The following is a 21,305-nucleotide window of genomic DNA, read 5'->3' on the forward strand; positions in this document are numbered from 1 at the left end:
ACAAACAAAGCTTGATAAGACCATGTGTGGATTTCTCAATAGAAACCATGGAGGCAAGAAGGAAGTGGGGTGATATATTTAAGATACTGCAAGAGAAAAAAACACCAACCAAGAATCCCATATCTGGCAAAACTATCCTTCAGATATGAGAGAAAGCCTAAAATATTCTCTGACAAACAGACAATGACCGAGTTTGTGAACAAGAAACCTGCTCTACAGGAAACATCAAAGGAAGCACTGCAGACAGAAAGGAAAAGACAGGAGTGAGAGGTTTGGAAAACAATTTTGGGAGACAGTAACACAGCAATGTAAGTACAATGAACAAATATGACTGTGAATATGATTGAAAGAGGAAGGCTGGATCATGTGGCACACCACAACAAAAGACGAACGATAAAGACTGGGACTGTGTAACTCAGGGCACCTAGGGTGCTCAATGATTATAATAAAAGGTACAAATATATTTTTACATAAGGTAGAACAAATGAATGTCAACATGGCAAGGTGTTAAAAATAGGGTGGGACTGGGGGAAAATACAATCAATGCAAACTAGAGGCTAGAATTAACAGAAACATTGTATTATGCTTCCTTTAATGTAACAAAAAGCAATATATCAAAGCTAAATGCATATGGGGGGGTGGGGAATAGGGGAAGGGTATGGGACTCCTGGCAGCGGTGATGTTGTCTTGACTCTTTATTCTACTTTAGGTTAATGCTGTCTTTCCTTTTGTCACCTTCTAGCTACCAAGTTTTTTGTTTGTTTGCTTGTTTCTCTTGCCTTTTTCTTTTGCCTCTCTGCCTTCTTTGACTCTTCCTCCGTCTTTGTGGAAGAAATGTCCTTATATAGAGAGTGGCGATGGTGCTCAATACATAAATACGTGACTATACGGGAAACCAATTGTTTACCTAGGACGGAACGTATAGTGTTTGAACAAAACCATCTTAAAAGAAATGGGTTGATGAAGAAACCTTGAGGGCACTACATTGAGTGAGATAAGACAGACACATAAAGGCAAATATTGCAGGGTCTCACTAATATGAATTAATTATAATATGTAAACTCATAGACATGAAATATAAGTTACCAAGAAACAGAATGAAGCTAAAGAAAGGGGAGCGGTTGCTTATCATGAGCAGAATGTTCAACTAGGGTGAACTTAAATATTTGGAAATGGACAGGGGTGACGGTAGCACGTAATGAGAATAACTAACAGTGCTGAAAGGTGTGTGAAGGTGGTGGAAAGGGGAAGCTCAGAGTCATGCATGTCACCAGAAGGAAAGCTGGAGGTTAAAAGATGGGAATGTATAAAACAGTGAATCCTGTGGTAGACAATGTCCGTGATTAACTATACAAATATTAGAAATCGCTCTCACGAACTAGAACAGATGTATGTCACTATAACTAGAGGTTAACAATAGAGAAGCATATAGGGAAAAAATATATACCTATTGCAAACTATATACTATAGTTAGTAGTATTTTAACATTCTTTCATTAACAGTAACAAATGTACTATACCAAAACTATGAATCAATAATGGAAGGGGGGGCGTGGTTAGGGGTACGGGAGGATGTGAGTTTCCTTTTTTTGTCTTTGTTTCTTTTCTGGAGTAGTGAAAATGTTCTAAAAATTGAAAAAAAAAAATAATTGTGTTGATGGATGCACAGCTGTATGGCCAACTGATTGTACACCTTGGATCTTTGGATAGCTGTATGGTATCTGAACAATCTCAATAAAAAAAAATAAAAATAAAAAAGAAAATATCAGAAAACAAGGGGTAATCTTCATGTTTTGGATTTGGCAAAGGATTCTTGGATATGACACCAAAAAGCACAAGTAACCACAGAAAGAATAGATAAATTGAACTTTGTGAAAAGTAAAAACTTTTTTTTTAGAAGGTGAAAAACAAGAAGGTGAAAAGACAACTTATGGAGGAAGAAAAGTTATTAAAAAATCACCTATTTGATTAGGGTCTAGTATCAGAATACATAAAGAACTCTTACAACTCAAGAACAAAAAGACAAGCCAATTTAAAAATGGCCAAGGACTAAAATAGCTTTCTCCAGAAAAAGACACCCAGTGGCCATCAGCACCGAGAGGGTGCCCACCAGCACGGGCCGTGAGGGAAAAGAGACAGCGTCTCCCACTCCTGAAGGCGGCTAACACACAAACTCCAAACGCTGGCGAGGGTGCGGGGAGAGAGGGTCCCTCAAACACTGCTGGCGGGAAGGCAAATAGAAGACAAAACACAATTTGGAAATTTCTTTAAAAATTAACGTATCACTACCACGCGCCCAGCCACTGTGCACCCAGAGACACAGAGACTTGTGTCCATGTGACACGCAGACAAGCAGCACAGCGTTCATGGTAACAGCCCCAAACTGGAAACCGCCACACTGAGCGTCAGCGACGGGTGTGGTGCCCCGACCGCATGCAGTGTCCAGAGAACTGCGCTGGAGAAGAAGCCAGTCCCACGAGGCTATGTCCCATGGGGTTCCGTTTACGCAGTGCTCGTGAGATGGCAGACTGTAGGGGAGGGCAGATGAGGGGCTGCAGGCTGGGGCAGGCAGGGCGCGGGGTCTCTGCCTGGCCGGCTTCCCCACCATCCTCTTGGTGGTGGCGGCACACTACAGTTCTGCAAGATGTTACCCCTGGGTGCAGGAGAGATCTCTCTGTATCATTTCTTACAACCTCATGTGAATTTAGTCATCTCAAAATAAAACATTTAATTAAAAATAGTAACAACAATGCAAACATTTAAGGAACAACAGGGCAGCCTTCCCAAGTCATTTCACACACTGGTCCTGCAGGCTGGGCCAGCACAGGACGTTACTGCCTGGGCCACAGGGCCTGGCTCCCGAGCCCTGGCCGAGATGCAGCCTAGCCTACAAGGCAGGCGACGCTGTGGCCGACCTCCTCCTCACAAAATCCCTCAAGACGACAGAGAAAAGGAGATGCAGATGCAGCAATAAACCAGTCAGCCCAAATGCTCGCAAAGCCCCACAAGACTGTGCTTTCATCTCCAACGTGCACACACTCACATGTCATTTGCTCACTCACACTCACACACACACTCCCAAAGCCCTCTGCAGTTCACCCTGAACAAACCTCCCAACGCAGAGAAACCACGGGGCAGACAGGAGGCACGACAGGCTGTACTGAAACCAATGCCAGCAGGGAATCTCCGTATGCTCAAGGACGTGCTGCTCCACGAACCTGCCCCCGGAGCGGGGACCCAGGGACCCAGACAGCGGCTGGCCTCCCTCGGGTCGCAGCCAGCCCTCGGCTCTGGCTCTGGCTCCGGCACCACCAGACTCGCCGCCCCCGGGTTCAGGCAGCGCTAAGGTGGGAGTCGGCGCTCCTTGGAAAAGAAGGAAAACAACCTAACTAATGTTTCCTCCAGCCACTATAAAGCCAGAAAGTCCAGCAGACCAAGTGCCCCCCATCCACTCACTCACAAGCATTCAGTGGCACCTGCTCTGCGCCCAAGGAAACACGGGGTCCCAGCCTGCACAGGGCCTCAAGGCCTGTCCCCGAGGACAAAAGCTGGTTCTCACTGAAATTAACAAGTTAATTTTAAAGTTTATATGAAAATGCTCAACTGGTAAAACAATTTTGAAAACGAACAAAGACTTCAAGACTTATTCTAAAGACACAGCAGGTCTCCGGACACAGGTGGCGCCTGTGGAGACCCACCCCCAAAAGGTCAACCGCTGGCAGAAGCACCAAAGCTATTTAACAGGGAACAAATGATGCTGAATCAACTGCCCTCCATCTGGGAAAAAATGAACCCCAACCCCCATCTTAAACCAGACACAAAGATTAGTTGGAAATGGATCATAGACTAAAGCTAAAGTTATAAATACTCTAGAAAAAAAACAGAAGAACTTTGTGACTTTGGCTAGGAAAAGACTTCTTAAAGAGGATACAAAAAGCACTAACCGTGAAAGGAAAAAATTGATAAATTGGAATTCACCAAAATTTAAACTATTTGCTCATCAAAAGACAACAATAAGAAAATGAATAGGTAAGCCCCAGGGAGATAAATACACACACACACACACACACACATGTGCACACGTGCGTGCAAACACACAATAAGACTTGAATCCAGAATAAGAAACTCCTACAACTCCTAAGCAATTAGAAACAGGCAAAAGACTTGAACAGATAATTTCACAAAAAAATGAATGGCCAACAAGCATGTGAAAAAGTTTTGACATCATTATCCCAGGGGAATGCAAATGAAAACCACAGTGAGACGCCACTCACCCGCAAGACAGACATAATCAAAAGGACAGAGGACAAGAGCACTGGTGAGGATGTGAGAGATGGGCCCTCGGACACCGCTGAGGGGGGCTGGAATGGTGCAGCCACATTCGGTGAAAGAGGTGAGGTAGATTCGTGTAAAGCTAAACACACGTCCGGCTTCTAAGCGAGCAGCTCTACTCTGAGGTACTCTGCCCAGGAGAAAGCAGACTATTTGTCCACACAAAGATTGCAAAGTGTGTCCTGGCAGCTTTGTTCACAAACAGCTGAAATGTACAAAATTCAACAGTCCATCAGAAACTGTGTACATCCACACAATGGAACCCTCCTTACCAATAAAAAAAGTGAACTTCCAGTAGATGCATCAAGAATGCACTTCAAAACCATCCTGCCGAGGAAAGACGCCTGTCAGGAAAGAGCACACAGGGTAGGGTCCCGCACAAAGGACATTCTAGAACAGGCACAACGACGACAGGAGGCCCAGCGTAACCCCTGCTGCCAGGTTCCTAAGCCGGCACAGAGTCCTGACAGCATGGCGCAGCCCTGCAGCTCTCCGTACACATCACACATTCCCTGTGCCCTCGCCCAGCTCAGAGCCCCGTGCCTCGGGCCCAGGCCCTGGAGGAGACCAGGAGCCAGAGACGCGGAGGAAGGAGCCAGGCCGGGGGCACCGGGCTGCAGGTGATCCAGAGAGTGGGCGACAGCGGAGCCCGCGTGAAATTCGAGTGCTGGGTCCCAGGTCCAAAGTTCCCAGGGGTCTGCTCATGATCTCAAACAGAAGACAGTTTTTTGAGTAGGAATCACATTCTGTGTGACTGGCACCCTTCCATGCCACACAGACCTCACACACAGGTCAAAAGCAAACAGTTTATGGCTAACAGATGTTACATGTAACACCTAATCAGATACAGTGAAACCAGATACTTTTTCACTGAACTGCATAACAGCTACATAGAATCAGTTTCACTTTAAAAAGTGCTACTCCACACGTTATTCCAATTAATCTCCATAGCAGTAAGTCAAAAGAGGAAAAATTAAGTTGGCCATACTGAAGAGAAAGGATTTGCCCTTCTTGAAGCAAATGCTTTCCTTAGCAATACCAATCCATCTCCAGGTATCTTCCAGCAGTAGGAAGCCACAGCATGCAAAATTCAAAAACAAGAGAATACAGAGTATACTTCTGAGGTTCTAGAATGCCCTGTACTGGGCATCTCTGACACTGTGTACCCCTAGGAATTTGCTTTTTTTTAATTTTAAGATTTAGAACAAATTTTAAGATTAGAAAGTTATTTGCCTCCACAGGTCTGCCCAACAACCCACCTTTATGCCACAGATCCAAAATCCAAAAAGCTATGGAAACAAAGTTTGTTTTCCTAATTCTTTTGGTGGCAAAAGCTGAGATAAACTAATACGGGGGCTATTTACAGACTTTAGCCACCCCATGGTGAAAATGTCTATTAATTTAATTTCAGAAAATATTAGTGTATTTGATTAGAGTATACGTTTCCAACTCCACTAGAAATACTCCAGTATATACAGGATATGTATTTTATTACCTTTCTAAAACCTGAAAATTCTGACTCTTTAAACATCTGGCCCCAAGAATGTCAGCTTGCAGACCTTCCCTGTATTTGTCCAAAATAGCTTGAGTTCCCACAACCCAGGTTCTAAGGCAGCTGTTGCAGCAAGAACTTTAGTACTTTTATGTAAACTATGTAAATTTTCTATTTAGTTTTCTTACCCCTTTTCAGTTCAAGAAAGAGGCTTCAAAATGCTTTAGAAGCTGCAAGCCGCCTATTAGGTTTGAAAGGAGGAAATCTACAGCTCATAATTGCCCTGGTTATCTTTATATCCCAACTTGCCCAGATAGCAAAGAGAAACGAGCTCTTGTGCATAACCACAGCGTCTGGCCACACTTCCGTGTTTTTCTTCCTGGGTGGAGGGTGATGGGCGTGAGTCAGGGGGCCGGCCACCTCCTCCCGCCTGTGGCTGTCCCTCCCAACCCTGGCCGCGCACCGGGCAGAGGTGCATCCTGGCTCCCTCTTCAAAGCCACGCAAGAGCTCGGCAGTGGCCCCCAGACCCCTCTGTGCTGCCTGCACTACCCCAGGGCCCTTCCCGCACACTGCGTGTCCCTCAGCCACCTGGGTGTGTGCTTCACCTTAAGCTCCAACAGGGCAGAAACCCTGTCCTTCCTGAACCTAGGGAGGTCTAAACAAATCAAGATAATTGCTTCTTATTTTCAGGATAAACAAATTCATTTGGGGAAACTCCTTGTTCTCAGAATATCACGCCTCAGAACGCGAGCAAAGCGCTGGCCACCACTGCCTAAGGAGGAAAGCCAGGGTCGTCCACAACTCTGCCCAGGCGTGCCTGCCTCTGACCGCGGCGGTGAGAATGTGGGTGACGACGCCGGGCAATCCTTCAGGACACTTGGCGCAATGGCCTCAGAACAGTTGGCCAAGTCCCCCACCACGAGCCAAGCACAAAAAACAGTAGGGGTGGCCACCTTGCCAGGCTGACCCTGCAGCCCCACAGGTGACCGTGGGCTGGCGAGGGCTTCATGGACCAAGCCGCTCAGTGCCTCCCGCAGCGTTCATGCAGATTACAACCGGGTTCAGCACCAGCACCAAAGTCAACTGCGTAGCCAGTCAACATCACAGCAAGTGAAGTCTGACCCACTCCTGGAAATGCCACCAGACACAATATAAGCAAAATCTAGAAGAAAAAGTGTGACTGCACTGATGTTGGTGATAAATTCTGTATGAAGGAAAGAACATTCAGGAAGCTAGAAAGAGCACAAAGAAACAGAACTGACTAAACACTGACTTAAAAATATACCTATGCAAGGGTCTGTACAGGTCACAGGTATTGGTTCCGCTTCCTAGAAGTTTCACTGAATCACAAACAAACTTCCGGGGACAAGAGAAACACTCAGGTTGTATGGGGGGGTTTCCTAAATTGCAGGACACAGCACTACCTGTTTACTTCTCCAAATCCCCAAACAGGGTGACAGGCTCATCACGCATCACTACTAACTCTGAAGTTCATCAGAATTCAGGAGAGCTGGCCCCTGACATCCAGAGGTCAAGTCCTATCCCCTGCTCCCACCCACAGTAGCCCTAAGTGTGAAGGGAGGGGCTGTAGCTGACCCACCCAGCTTTACCTCTCACCTCCAGAACCAGCCTTTTCTAGACCCTGATTGCTCAGTCTCCATTGTGACCCCTTGACAAAGTTCCCAATCCAGCTGTCACAGACTCCCCCAGACCCCAGCAAGGCCCTTCCAGCCCCAGCTGGGTTGCCGGCCTATCTCACCCAGATCCCGTATCTGTAAGAAGTGTCCAACTCGAGATGCGGCTTCCCTCCTGCAGTCACCTCCTAACCTGCCCTACTAACCCCAGGGCAGAGGCTTCCTAGGGCGGGACCCACGCCCCCAGCGGTGGCTTCCCTAGGCCGACCTAACTTGGCCCCAGTCGGCCCCAACCAAGCCGCAGTCGTGACTCCCATAGACCAGCAAAGATCTACACCTCGGGAGGCAAGGACCCCCACATCCTTGGCCTTGATCCGCACCGCCAGCAGTGACTTCTCTAGGCTCGCCTGGACCCCACGCTCCCCCCACCCGGCCCGGCCTCGACTCCACGCTCCCCCCGGGGCCCGCACGATCCAAGCTCCGGCACCGACTTCCGGGGGCCGATCCCGACCCCATCAGCAGCCCTCCCCCGGGTCGGCCCAAACCCACGCCCCCCACCCAGGATTTAACCAGCGGCGGTGACCGCCCCAGGCCGGCCTCGAGCCACGCCTCCGGCCGCCACCGCCCCAGACCGGCCCGACCGCAGCCCCGCGGGCCTCACCCTCGGCCAGGACCCGCCGCACGCGCAGCCGCAGCTCGCCCAGCTCCACCGTCTGCCCCACGAAGTCGCTCTGGTCGCGGCCGGCAGCCCCGCCCAGGGAGCCCGGGCCCGCCAAGAAGTCGAGCGCAGACTGCAGCAGCGACATGGCGGCGGCGGCGACCCCGCAGCCCGCGGCAGCCCGCGGGGCCGGGCTGGGGCTCCAGGTCCGTCCGGGCGCGCTCAGCAACCGCCGGCCCGCCGGCCCACCAGCTTCCGCCCGGCGCCGTGACGTCAGCGCGGAGGCCGCGGCGCGTCCGGGGCGACGTGGCCCCGCCCCCGCCGGCTGCGAGGAGGCCCGGAAGGAGGCGGGAAAGGAGGCCCAGACCGCCCTTCCGCCGCGCCGGCCGGGAAGTGCGCGTGCGCGGCGACGGGACGTGGCGTGAACTTCCGGCCGCCGAGCTCGCGGTGCAGGGCTGTCCGGAGCTTGGAGGCGCGGAGGAGTGGCCGCGGCGGTTCCCGCCCAGGTAGTCGTGTCCCCCGCCCAGCTCCTGCCCGAGCCCACGTGGGCTTTTGGCTCGAGGTACCTTGTCGTTTTGCAGAGGCCGCGGTGTCGTCGGTGCGCGCTTCCCACCCCACCTGCAGGCGGTCCTCCGCTTTCCTCCAGCGCCGCGTCCGCGAAATGGGGCCGGGGACGGTTCCGGGGCGGGGGGCGGTTCGTGTCGGCAAGCACGGGGAAACGTGCTGGCACTAAGCACTCGGTAGGCGTTTAGCTTTTGCCTCATCGATGTCTAAGTTTCCTGCGACATTTGCCGAGCTCCGTCGCTTTGCTAACCCAGTCAGACAGCCCAGGCTTCCCGGTGCAGGAAAACCGCACACGGCCTTTCCTCCCGTCTGGGCTTGGCAGTGACCCACCACGTTTGCCACTCTGGGCAGCCTCAGTACACCCGTGGCCACCAACATCCTTTGCGGTCTGACATTTTCCAGGTTAGAGCATTTGAAGGGAGATCATTTGGGGGCTGTGTGTACGCCAGAAAAGCCTGTTCTTGAATCCAGTCCGTCCCTGTGGGTGTGGACCCTTTGTAAGTAGGACCTTCCGATGAGGCTGCTGCAGTTAAGGTGAGGCCCACCGTACTCGGGATGGGTCTTACTCCTGTTGTTGAAGTTCTGGAGCCCTCTGTAAAGGGAAGCAAGACCCAGAGAAAGCCACAGAAGCAAGAAGGTGAAAGCAAGGAAACCTGGAAGAGTAGGGAGAGACTAGCAGACGCCGCCATATGCCTTGGCAGGTGGCAGCCGAGCCCCGGGTCTCGGCAGCGGGTCGCCAGGGAGAAAGCATCGCCTGGATGTTGCCTTGATTTGGACATTTTCTCGGCCTCAAAACTGTAAGCAAATAAATTCTCATTGTTTAAACCGACCCATTTCATGGCATTTACTTGAACAGCCCAGGAAACTAAACCAGGGAGAAAAGGTGATCTGTGGGCACAAATGGCCCACAGAAAAGTTGTTTTTTTGGGAGGGTGGGGTGGGGTGAGGAGTTGGTCCACGGTGTGTTTTTTTTTTTTTTTTTTTTTATTAGGTTTTTTTTTTGTTTTTTTTTTTTTCATTTTTATTGAGATTGTTCAGATACCATACAATTATCCAAAGATCCAAAGTGTACAATCACTTGCCCCTGGGTACCCTCATACAGCTGTGCATCCAATCACACTTAATTTTTGTTCAATTTTTAGAAATTTTTCATTACTCCAGACAAGAAATAAAGTGAAAGATGAAAACAAAAAAAGAAAAGGAAACTCTAAACCTCCCCTATCCCTAACCAACCCCCCTCAATTGTTGACTCCTAGTATTGATATAGTACGTTTGTTACTGTTTATGAAAAAATGTTGAAATACTACTAACTGTAGTATATAGTTTGTAATAGGTATATAGTTCTTTCCTATATGCCCCTCTATTATTAATTTCTAATTGTATTGTCATACATTTGTTCTGGTTCATGAAGTGATTTCTAGTATTTGTACAGTTGATCATGGACATTGCCCACCATAAAGAATCAGACAATACCACCAATGTCAAGTGTCTAACATGCCTCCCCTATCCCCCCCTCTTACCTGCATTCACCTTGGTATATCACCTTTGTTTCATTAAAGGAAGCATAATACAATGATTCTATTCGTTACAGTCTCTAGTTTATGCTGATTGCATCCCTCCCCCAATGCCTCCCTATTTTTAACACCTTGCAAGGTTGACATTTGCTTGTTCTCCCTCGTAAAAGAACATATCTGTACATTTTATCACAATTGTTGAATACTCTAGATTTCACCAAGTTACACAGTCCCAGTCGTTATCTTTCCTCCTTTCTTGTGGTGTCTCACATGCTCCCCATCTTTCTCTCTCAACCATATTCATAGTTACCTTTGTTCAGTGTACTTACATTGTTGTGCTACCATCTCCCAAAATTCTGTTCCAAACCACACACTCCTGTCTTCTATCACCCTGTAGTGCTCCCTTTAGTATTTCCTGTAGGGCAGGTGTCTTGTTCACAAAGTCTCTCATTGTCTGTTTGTCAGAAAATATTTTGAGCTCTCCCTCATATTTTAAGGACAGCTTTGCTGGATACAGGATTCTTGGTTGGTGGTTTTTCTCTTTCAGTATCTTAAATATATCACACCACTTCCTTCTTGCCTCCATGGTTTCTGCTGAAAGATCCGCACATAGTCTTATTAACCTTCCTTTGTATGTAATGGATTGCTTTTCTCTTGCTGCTTTCAGGATTCTCTCTTTGTCTTTGACATTTGATAATCTGATTATTAAGTGTCTTGGCGTAGGCCTATACATATCTCTTCTGTTTGGAGTACGCTGTGCCTCTTGGATCTGTAATTTTATGTCTTTCATAAGAGATGGGAAATTTTCATTAATTATTTCCTCTATTATTGCTTCTGCCCCCTTTCCCTTCTCTTCTCCTTCTGGGACACCAATGATACGTACATTATTGTACTTTGTTTCATCCTTGAGTTCCCAGAGACGTTGCTCTTATTTTTTCATTCTTTTCTCCATCTGCTCCTTTGCATGTAGGCTTTCAGGTGTTTTGTTCTCCAGTTCCTGAGTGTTTTCTTCTGCCTCTTGAGATCTGCTGTTTTATGTTTCCATTGTGTCTTTCATCTCTTGTGTTGTGCCTTTCATTTCCATAGATTCCACTAGTAGGTTTTTTGAACTTTTGATTTCTGCTGTATACATGTCCAGTTCTTCCTTTACAGCCTCTATCTCTTCAATATCTTCTCTAAACTTTTTGAATTGATTTAGCATTAGTTGTTTAAATTCCTGTGTACGTTCGTTCCTTTGACTGGGCCATAACTTTGTTTTTCTTAGTGTAGGTTGTAATTTTCTGTTGTCTAGGCATGGTTTCCTTGGTTATCCAAATCGGGTTTTCCCAGACCAGAACAAGCTCAGGTCCCAGAGGGAAGAAATATTCAGTATCTGGTTTCCCTGAGGGTGTGTCTTAGAAAATTGCTCCACCCTTTGATGCCTCAGGTCACTGTGCTTTTCTGCCCAGCAGGTGATGCCTGTTAGCCTATAATTCTTGACTGGTATGAGGAGGTATGGCCGTGTTCCCCCAGGCTCTGGGGTCTGGTTCTGAATGGGAAGGGCCCCACCCCTTTCCTCCTAGAGAAGACAGACCCCTCAGGTGGAGGTCATTAGCATTTCAATGGTCTTGCTTTCTGCTTGTGGTGTCTCCACCCTTCCCAGAGTCACAGCCCTGGAAACTGAAAATGACTGGGGCTTTCTCCACTGAGCCAAAAAAGAAACAGATAGTCCCCTTCAGACCCAGTCCGAGGCAACCCTCCGGCTCTCCCAGGTGACTCATCACCCAAAGCCTCTGTCTGTTTTTTTGGGGCTGCGTACCTGTAGTGAGCAGTTCACACTCGCTACTTAAAACCCCAGTTGGAGCTCAGCTGAGCTATATTCACTTGCTGGGGAGAGAGCTTCTCTCTGGCACCATGTGGCTCCACAGCTTGGGCTGTGGGGGAGAGGGTCTCCCGACCTGGTTCCGCAGGTTTTACTTACAGATTTTATGCTGTGTTCTCGGGCATTCCTCCCAATTCAGGTTGGTGTATGATGAGTGGATGGTCTCGTTTGTCCCCCCGCAGTTATTCTGGATTATTTACTAGTTGTTTCTGGTTTTTTGTAGTTGTTCCAGGGGGACTACTTAGCTTCCACTCCTCTCTATGCCGCTATCTTGCCCCGATCTCCGGTCCACGGTGTTTTTTCAAATGAATTAGTTGCTAATATTTAAAGATGAGAAGATTTAAATTTTAAAAATCCAGTTTTCCAGCTTCTGTAGAAAAACCAGATTGGGCAACACTGAACCCATATCCTGTTGTCACCAGTCACTTAGAGCTGCCACGCTTCAGGTAGGACATGTTCACTCACAGTCCCCACCTAGCCTGCTTGGCTCATTTATGTTGCTGCTTGGTTCGTATAGGCACTTAAGGTTACAGTTTTGGCTGTAGCATTTTTATTAATTAAACTACAAAAGAGATTCTAAAACTCAAATCAGCGTCCTAACTCTTCCAAAATTTCAAGCTATTGAAAACTAATTTCCAAAATAGGCTAACATATCTTATTATCTTTTCCATTAAAATATAATAACAATGGTGTGGTTTATACATATAAAGCCTTATTACTCACAACATTTTTATATAATATTTCATTTTAATGATCCTAAAATACATAGTTATTTCTGTTTGGGGGGTGAAAAAACATGCTCAATGATGTCATTACTTGGCCAGGGTCAACAAGCGATACAGCTTGAATTCATGCAAGACTTGATGTTTCCGACAAGTGTATGTCTTCTGGTAGTTGGTGATACAATGATTGGGAGCTCAGAAAAGAGCCCAAGTTAGAGAAGGATATTTGAGCATCCTCAGCACACAGGTGACGGTTGACCCTGGGAGCTGAAGAGAGCACCAATGGAGACAGCATCAATCGGGATGGAAAGATGCCTGAGCCTCTAGATGTTGTAGTATATGAAGGAAACCAAGGGAACATTATATCATGAAACCAGGGACAGTGAATACTTCCAGGAAAAGAAAGGTAGTTAATAGTGTCAGATGCCACTTAGAAGTCAAGTAGAAAAAAGAATGAAAAGTGTATGTTGGATTTAACAAGAATGAAGTCATTGGTCAAGAACAGATTCAATTGGTGGTGGTTGAAACTATACATTACCAAGGGGGGAGGAATAAAGAGATGATGAGATAGACATGGTAAGTGGAGATAACAGGAACTTTGGCTGTGGAGAAGAATGTGAGAGCTAGAAGGATGATGTGTTGAAGTGTTTTAAGATGGGTGATTCTTGAACAGACCAAAGCTGATGGAGGAGAGCCAGGAGAGAGGGAAGGGGTGCCAGTACAGAAGAGAGAGGAATAATGGAGTAAGGTCTCCTAGGAGGTAGGAGGGGAGTGCTGTCCAGGGCGCAGGTGGAGAGGTTTGCCTCAGACATTGGAAAACAATTCTTCCATTGTAAGAGGAGCAAAAGAGCAGAAATGGGTTGCAAGTGTGGGTAGCTCTGTTTGTTGGAACACAGTTGAAGGAGCTCTCTTATTGTTTCTGTTTTCACTATAAACAAGGAAAAGAACATATCTGAACGCAAGAGGGAAGGTAAGAAAACCAAGGGTTTAAGCAGTGTAGAAAGATCCAAAATGGTTGTTATGAGAAGCCTGGTGGAATAATCCACTAGCAAGCATGGTAAAATTTAGGACTCATTTGAGGTTGGCCACTCATGACCAACCTCTGGCATGACCTAGGAGCAGGTGGAGTTTTCTAAATCCTGCAATTATTTTGGAAACTGCAATCTGCCCAGACTGTTTCTTGGATATTGATGGCACACCGTCCTTTACCTGGCATTGCATTGGATCCACACTAACACCAGTGTAGTGCAGATCTGTATCTCTAGGCTACTCTTCTCTCCTGAACTCTTATACATTTGTTCTTAGATATCTAACCTCATATATACATGTATAAAAGTAAATCTATGGAGAGAGGATCTAAGATGGCAGCATAGAGAGGAGTGGAAGCTAAGTAGTCCCCCTGGAACAACTGAAAAAAAAAACAGAAACAACTAGTAAATAATCAGGGATAACTGCGGGGGGACAAACATGACTGTCCACTCATCATACACCAACATGAACTGGGAGGAATGCCCGAGATCACAGCATAAAATCTGTAAGTAAGGACTGTGGATCAAAATCGGGAGACCCCTCCCCCACAGCCCGAGCTACAGAGCCTCGTGGTGCCAGAGAGAAGCTTTCTCCCAGCAAGTGCATATAGCTCAGCTGAGCTCCAACTGGGGTTTTCATTAGTGAGTGTGAACTGCTCACTACGAGGTGTGAGTCCCCAACAGGCAGACGGAGGCTTTGGGTGACGACTGACCTTGGAGAGCTGGAGGGTCGCCTCGGACTAGCTCTGAAGGGGACTTTCTGTTCCTTTATCGACTCAGTGGAGAAAGCCTCAGCCATTTTCAGTTCCCAGTTCTGTGACCCAGACAGGGGTACAGCACAGGCAGAGAGAGACCACTGAAATGCTAATGACCCCCCCACGGCGTCTATCTTCTCTAAGAGGAAAGGGGTGGGGCCCAGCTCTACTACCTGCCTCCCATTCAGAACTTACACCAGTCAAAAATTACAGGCTAACAGGCACTGCCTGCTGGGCAGAGAAGCACAGTGACTGGAGGCATCACAGGGTGTACCAATTTCTAAGACACACCCTCAGGGAAACCAGATACTGAATATTTCTTCCTTCTGGGACCTTGGCCCATTCTGGTCTGGGGAGGCCTGATTGGGGTAACCAAACAGAAAACTACAACCTACACCAAGAAAAATGAGGTTATGGCCCAGTCAGGGGAACAAACTTGCACTTCAACTGTGATGCAGGAATTGAAACAACTAATAATAAGTCAATTCAAAAAGTTTAGGGAAGGTATGGCAAAAGAGCTGAACTGTATAATGAAAACACAGGACATACATAAGGTAGAAATTGAAAGTTCAAAAAACCAACTGGCGGAATCTATGGAAATGAAAGGCACAACACAGAGATGAAAGACACAATGGAAACATACAATAGCAGATCTCAAGAGGCAGAAGAAAACACTCAGGAACTGGAAAACAAGGCACCTGAAAGCCTACACACAAAGGAACAGAATGGAAAAATATGAGCAACGTCTCCGGGAACTTAAAGACAAGATGAAAAGCAAGAATTTACGTGTCATTGGTGTCCCAGCAGGAGAAGAGAAGGGAAAAGGGGCAGAAGCAATAATAGAGGAAATAATCAATGAAAATTTCCCATCTCTTACGAAAGACATAAAATTACGGATCCAAGAAATGCAGCGCACCCCAAACAGAATAGATCTGAATAGGCCTACGCCAAGACACTTAATCAGATTATCAAACATCAAAGATAAAGAGAGAATCCTGAAAGCAGCAAGAGAGAAACGATCTATCATATACAAACAAAGCTTGATAAGACCATGTGTGGATTTCTCAATAGAAACCACGGAGGCAAGAAGGAAGTGGGTTGATATATTTAAGATACTGAAAGAGAAAACCACCAACCAAGAATCCTATATCCGGCAAACTATCCTTCAGATAAGAGGGAAAGCCTAAAATATTCTCTGACAAACAGACAGTGACAGAGTTTGTGAACAAGAAACCTGCTCTACAGGAAACATCAAAGGAAGCACTGCAGACAGAAAGGAAAAGACAGGAGTGAGAGGTTTGGAAAACAATTTTGGGAGATAGTAGCACAACAATGTAAGCACACTGAACAAAGATGACTGTGAATATGGTTGAAAGAGGAAGGCTGGGATCATGTGGGACACCAGAACAAAAGACAAACGATAATGACTGGGACTGTGTAACCCAGAGAAACCTGGAGTGCTCAACGATTGTAGTAAAAGGTACAAATATGTTTAAAAACAAAACAAAATAAAAAACAAAACAAAACAGAAATAAATTTATGGTCTTAATCCCCAAACATGTATCCCTGTAGTGAATTTCATTGCAAAGAGTATTACCAGGGATTAAGAGGATTATTTCATAATGGTGAAGGGGTAAATTAATCAAAAGGACCTACCAATCCTAAACATTTATGCATCTGATAACAAAACTTCAAAATACATGGAAAATAAAACATAGAACTACAAGGAGAAATAGTCAAATCCACTATTGTAGTTGGAGATTTCAGTACTGCTCTATCAATAACTGATAGGACATGTTCACAGAAAATCATGAAAGGTAGAGTACTGAACAGCACGTTAACCAATTTGACCTAACTGGCATTTATAGAACATTTCATGCAATAACAGCAGAATACACATTTTTTTTTTGAAGTGCATAAAGAACATTTACTGAGATAGGTGAGATATGTACTATAACACAAGTATGTTCTCTAACTGCAGAGGAATTAAGTTAGCATTCAGTAAGAAAACTACCTGGGACATCCTCCAAATATTTGGAAATTAAATAACCCACTTTAAAATAACCCATGGGGTCAAAAGAAGAAGAAATGAAAGGGGAGATTAGAAAATACTTCAAAATAAATGAAAATGAAAATGCAGCATTTCAAAATTTTTATGATGCTTTTAGAAGAAAGATCTTGAATCAATAACCTCAACATCCTTTCGTAAGAAACTAGAAAAATAAGAGCAATTGAAAGCCGAAGTAAGCATAATAAGGGAAATAATAAAATAATCAGAGTGGAAATCAATAAAATAGAAAATAGATAAGAGAGTAAACTAGTGAAACCAAAGCTGGTTTTTTGAGAAGATCAATAAAATTGAAAAATCTCTGTCCAGATTAAACAACAACAACAATAAAAAGAAGATACAAATTATCAGTATCAGGAATGAGATAGATGACATTATTAAAAAGATAATCAATATTGTGAACAATTTAATGCTAATAAGTTCAACTTTGTCTAAATGAACAAATTCCTTGAAAGACACTATTCATTTCCTCGGCCTGCTATAAGAAATTACCACAAACTAGGTGGCTTCAAATAATTTTTTTCTCACAGTTCTGGATGCCAGAACACCAAAAACAAGGTGTTGGCAGTTTACACTCCAGTCTCTCCCGATTTCTTGTAGCCCCGCACAGCCCTTGACTTGTAGACACTACAGTCTCTGCCTCTGTTGTTACATGGTGTTGTCTTTGTCCGTGTCTCCTCTGCTTGAAAGAAAACAGCAGTGATATTGAGTTCAGAGCCCTCTGCTCCAGTATGACTTCATCTTACCGAGTTGCATCCACAAAGACCCTGCCTCCAAATGTGGTCAAGGCACCTGGGCTATGGCTTCATCATATCTTTTGAAGGACACAATTTGACCTATGACAGACACAAACAACCGAAGCTCACTTGAGGGGAAAGAGGTACCCTACGTAACTCTATGCTTATTTAAAAATTAAATTTATACTTGACTTTCCCTCAAAGAAAACTCCAGTCCTAGATGAGTTCCCTGGGAATTCCACCAAACATTTGAGGAAGAAATAATACTGATTCTACAGAAACTCTTACAGAAAATGAAAGGAAGGGAATATTTGTTTCTCAACACATTCTATAAGAACAGAATTATTCTGATACTAAAACTAGTCAAAGACATTACAAGCAAAGAAAGCTGTGGACTAATACTCCTCATAAACAGATACAAAAATGCTTTTAAAACATTTTAGAAAATTAAATCCAACATTCTATAAAAAGGATAATACATAACAACTAAGTGGGGTTTGTCCCTGGAATTCAAAGTTGGCTTAATATTTGTTCATTATCTCTAGTAGGTTATTTGTGGATCCTTTGGGGTTTTCAATGGATAGAATGATATCATCCAAAATTGGTTTCCTTTATTTCTTTATCCCGTTTGTTTTTATTTTTCCTAATTGCCCTAAGACTTCCAGTACAAGGTTGAATAAGGTAATATGGCAACTCTGGAAATCAGATTCTGCCCTCCTCCACCCAAACCCCAGGGATTCCTGTTGTTTCTTGTGGAGGCCTACAGTCACCCCTCGTTTAGTGACTTTTACTGTTCTCGCCAAGATTATACCCTTTGTCATATGCAGTCACTGAAGTCTTTTCCTTTTTCTCCAGTCAGCCAGTGATCATACAGAGATCCCTTATGTACCAAGTAAGGCAGTGATCTTACAGAGATCCCTTTAGTACCTAGTTCCAGTAAGAAAGGGGGAAAATTTTCTTTTTCTTTAAATTCCTCCAACTGTCACCACCCAGGAAGCCCTTCAGTCGGATGTGGTTGAAATAATTCCCAGGCCCTCAGAGACCCATCAGGCAGATCAGCACTCGCAGCTCCAGGTGTTGGAGGGAAAGATGCTTATTGGCCACCCTGGCACCAGCACTGGCACCAGGACTGGGGGTTGCCCCCACTATTGCCTGCCACAAAATGGCAAAACTTACCAGCCTCTTTCTTCATCAGGCATGCTCCTCGATGTGAACAATGTTTGACTAGACTCTGGATTTCCAGAATAGTTGAATCTGACAATTCTTCCCTACTGAATAGTTGTTTCCGTGTTCTGGCTCTTTCTACTCTGTCGTCTGCCTTGATTTCACTATTGGGTCAAGTGACTTTTAACAAAGATACAAAATTAATTCAATGTCTTTTCAGAAATGTTTCTGGAAATATTGTATATCTGTATGTAAGCAAAGTGAGCTTCTACCTATATCTTGTACCATATATGAAAATTAACAAAAAATGTATCTTACCTAAATGTAAATCAAAAAGCATAAAACTTTTATGAGAACAGAAGAAAATCCATGACAGTTTCTATGAGGCTTTTAGATATGAAACCAAAAGCATGATCCATAAAAGAAAAATATAGGTAAACTGGACTTCATCAAAGTTAAGAATGTCTGCTCTTCCAAATACACTGTTAAGAAAATGATAAAACAGCCCAGACTGGGAAAAAATAGTTGCAGATCACGTATCTGACAAAGGACTTGTATACAGACTAAATAGAGAGCTCTTAAATGCTAAATGTCGTTAATCATTAGGGAAATACAAATTAATGAAGACACCTGTTTCAGTTTGCTAACGCTGCCAGAATGCAGCATACCAGAAAAGCATTGGTTTTTAACAGTGGGGATTTATTAAGTTACAAGTTAAATTCTAAGGCTCTGAAAATGTCCAAATTAAGGCCTCAACAAGAGGATACCTTCACTGAAGAAATGCTGCTGGCATTTGGGATTCCTGTGTTGGATAGCAAGGCACATGACCAGTGTCTGCTGGCCCTTCGCTCCCAGGTTTGATTGCTTTCAGCTTGATTCCAGTGGCTTTCTCTCTGAGCATCTGTGAGTTCTCTCTTAGCATCTCTGGGACGTTTCTCTCTCAACTCTCTCCAAGTGTTTGCTTCTTTTATCCACTCATAAAGGACTCCAGTAAAGGATTAAGACCCATTTTGAATGGGTGGGTCACATCTCAACTGAAACAACCTAATCAAAAGGTCTCACCAAGAATAGGTCTGCACCCACAAAAAAGAATTAAAAGAACATGGTCTTTCCTGGGGTACATAACTCCAAACTACCACAATACCATTACACATTAATTAGAATATCTAAAATGAAAAAGACTGAACATTCCAAGTATTCATGAGAATGTGGAGCAGCTGAGGGTCTCATACATTGATGATGGGAAAGTAGTTTGACAATGTCTTAAAAAGTTAAGCATATAGCTACCATATGACCCAGCCATTATATGCCTACAAATTTAATTTTAAAAAAGGAAAGCATATGTGCATACAAATACTTGTGCACAAATGTTCATAGCAGCTCAATGAATGCAAATTTCACTTTCTACACAGTGAAATACTACTTAACAAGAGCAAGGAATCCAACTATTGATAGCCACGAGAGCATGGATGACTCTCAGTTATGCTGAGTGAAAGAAGGCAGACAAAACAATAGGAAATGTTGTATACCTTTTATTTTAAATCATACAGTAATACTCCATTTTGTATGCACTGCATTTTGTATATCAATTTGTAGATGGACACTTCAGTTGTTTCCACCTTTTGGCTATTGTGAATGATGCAGTTATGGACATTGGTAGACAAATATCTGGTTAAGATTGTGTTTTTACTTTCTTTGGGTATATTCTTAGAAGTGGAATTGACAGGTCTATGGCAGTTCTGTTAAGAAACTGCCATATTGCTTTCCACTGTGGTTGCAATATATTTTACATTCCCACCGACAATGCACTAGAGTTTCAATTTTTCAACATCCTGTACAACACTTGCTTTCCTTTTTTTTTTTTTAATTAAAAATAATCCTCATGGGTGTGAAATGTTAACACATTATGGTTTTGACTTAAATTTCCCTAGTAGCTAACGATGTTGAGCATCTTTTCATATGCTTATTGACCATCTGTGTATCTCCTTTGGAAAAATGTCTATTCAAGTTCTTTGTCAATATCTTAATTGGTTGTTTGCCTTTTTGTTTGCTGTAAAAGTTATATATATATATATATATATATATATATATATATATAGTGCATATTAAGCCCTTTCTCATATATGGTTTGCAACTGTTTTCTCCATTTCTGTAGATTGTCTTTTCATTTTCTTGATACTGTCCTTTGATGCACAAAAGGTTTTCATTTTGATGAAGTTAAAATTATCTATTGTTTTCTTCTATTGCTGTTGTATTTCATATCATATACAAATTCATTGCCTAACACAAGATGCTAATGATATTTCCTTATATTTTCTTCTAAAGATTTTAGAATTTTAGCTCTTACATTTGGATCCTTGATCCATTTTGAGTTAATTTTTGTATATGGTGTGAGGTAGGGGTCCAGCTTCATTCTTTGCATGTGGATTTCTAGTTGTCCCAGCACCATTTGTTGAAAAGATTATTCTTTTTCCATGTAATGCACTTGGCACCCTTATCAAAAAACAACAAGCCTTGAGGTTCCTCAGGAAGCTAAGTATAGAACTTGAGGTTCCTCAGGAAGCTAAGTATGATCTGGCAATCCCGCTACTGGGTATATACTCAGGAGGACTGAAAACAGGGACAGGAACACATAGTACCACACTAATGTTCATTGTGGCATTATTCATAATTGCCAAAAGATGGAAACAACCTAAATGTCCATCCACTGATGAATGGGTAAACTAAATGTAGAATATACATATGATGGCATATTATTCAGCTGTAAGAAGAAATG

The 21,305-nt window shown here is 44.2% G+C and overlaps 2 protein-coding genes across 8 annotated transcripts in view; one reads left to right on the forward strand and one right to left on the reverse strand.

The window, feature by feature from the left end:
• The window catches only part of GAK (cyclin G associated kinase), an 83,874-nt gene extending 75,504 nt beyond the window's left edge, over positions 1–8,370 (reverse strand). The window contains exon 1 of the mRNA XM_037829177.1: positions 8,120–8,370. Coding sequence (XP_037685105.1) covers positions 8,120–8,264 — 145 coding nt within the window. The 5' untranslated portion in view covers positions 8,265–8,370. The remainder of the gene's footprint in view (positions 1–8,119) is intronic.
• Positions 8,371–8,467: 97 nt separating this feature from the next.
• The window catches only part of TMEM175 (transmembrane protein 175), an 84,444-nt gene continuing 71,606 nt past the window's right edge, over positions 8,468–21,305 (forward strand). For 2 of the 7 annotated variants that reach the window (XM_037829200.1, XM_037829198.1), the window contains exon 1: positions 8,474–8,625. The gene's annotated coding sequence lies outside the window, so the exon portion shown is untranslated. Of the gene's footprint in view, positions 8,679–21,305 lie in introns of all 7 variants that reach the window. The other 5 variants (XM_037829194.1, XM_037829192.1, XM_037829193.1 and 2 more) reach the window with 5 other exon arrangements.

Source organism: Choloepus didactylus, chromosome 3 (genome assembly GCF_015220235.1).
Source record: "Choloepus didactylus isolate mChoDid1 chromosome 3, mChoDid1.pri, whole genome shotgun sequence".
NCBI lineage: Eukaryota > Metazoa > Chordata > Mammalia > Pilosa > Megalonychidae > Choloepus > Choloepus didactylus.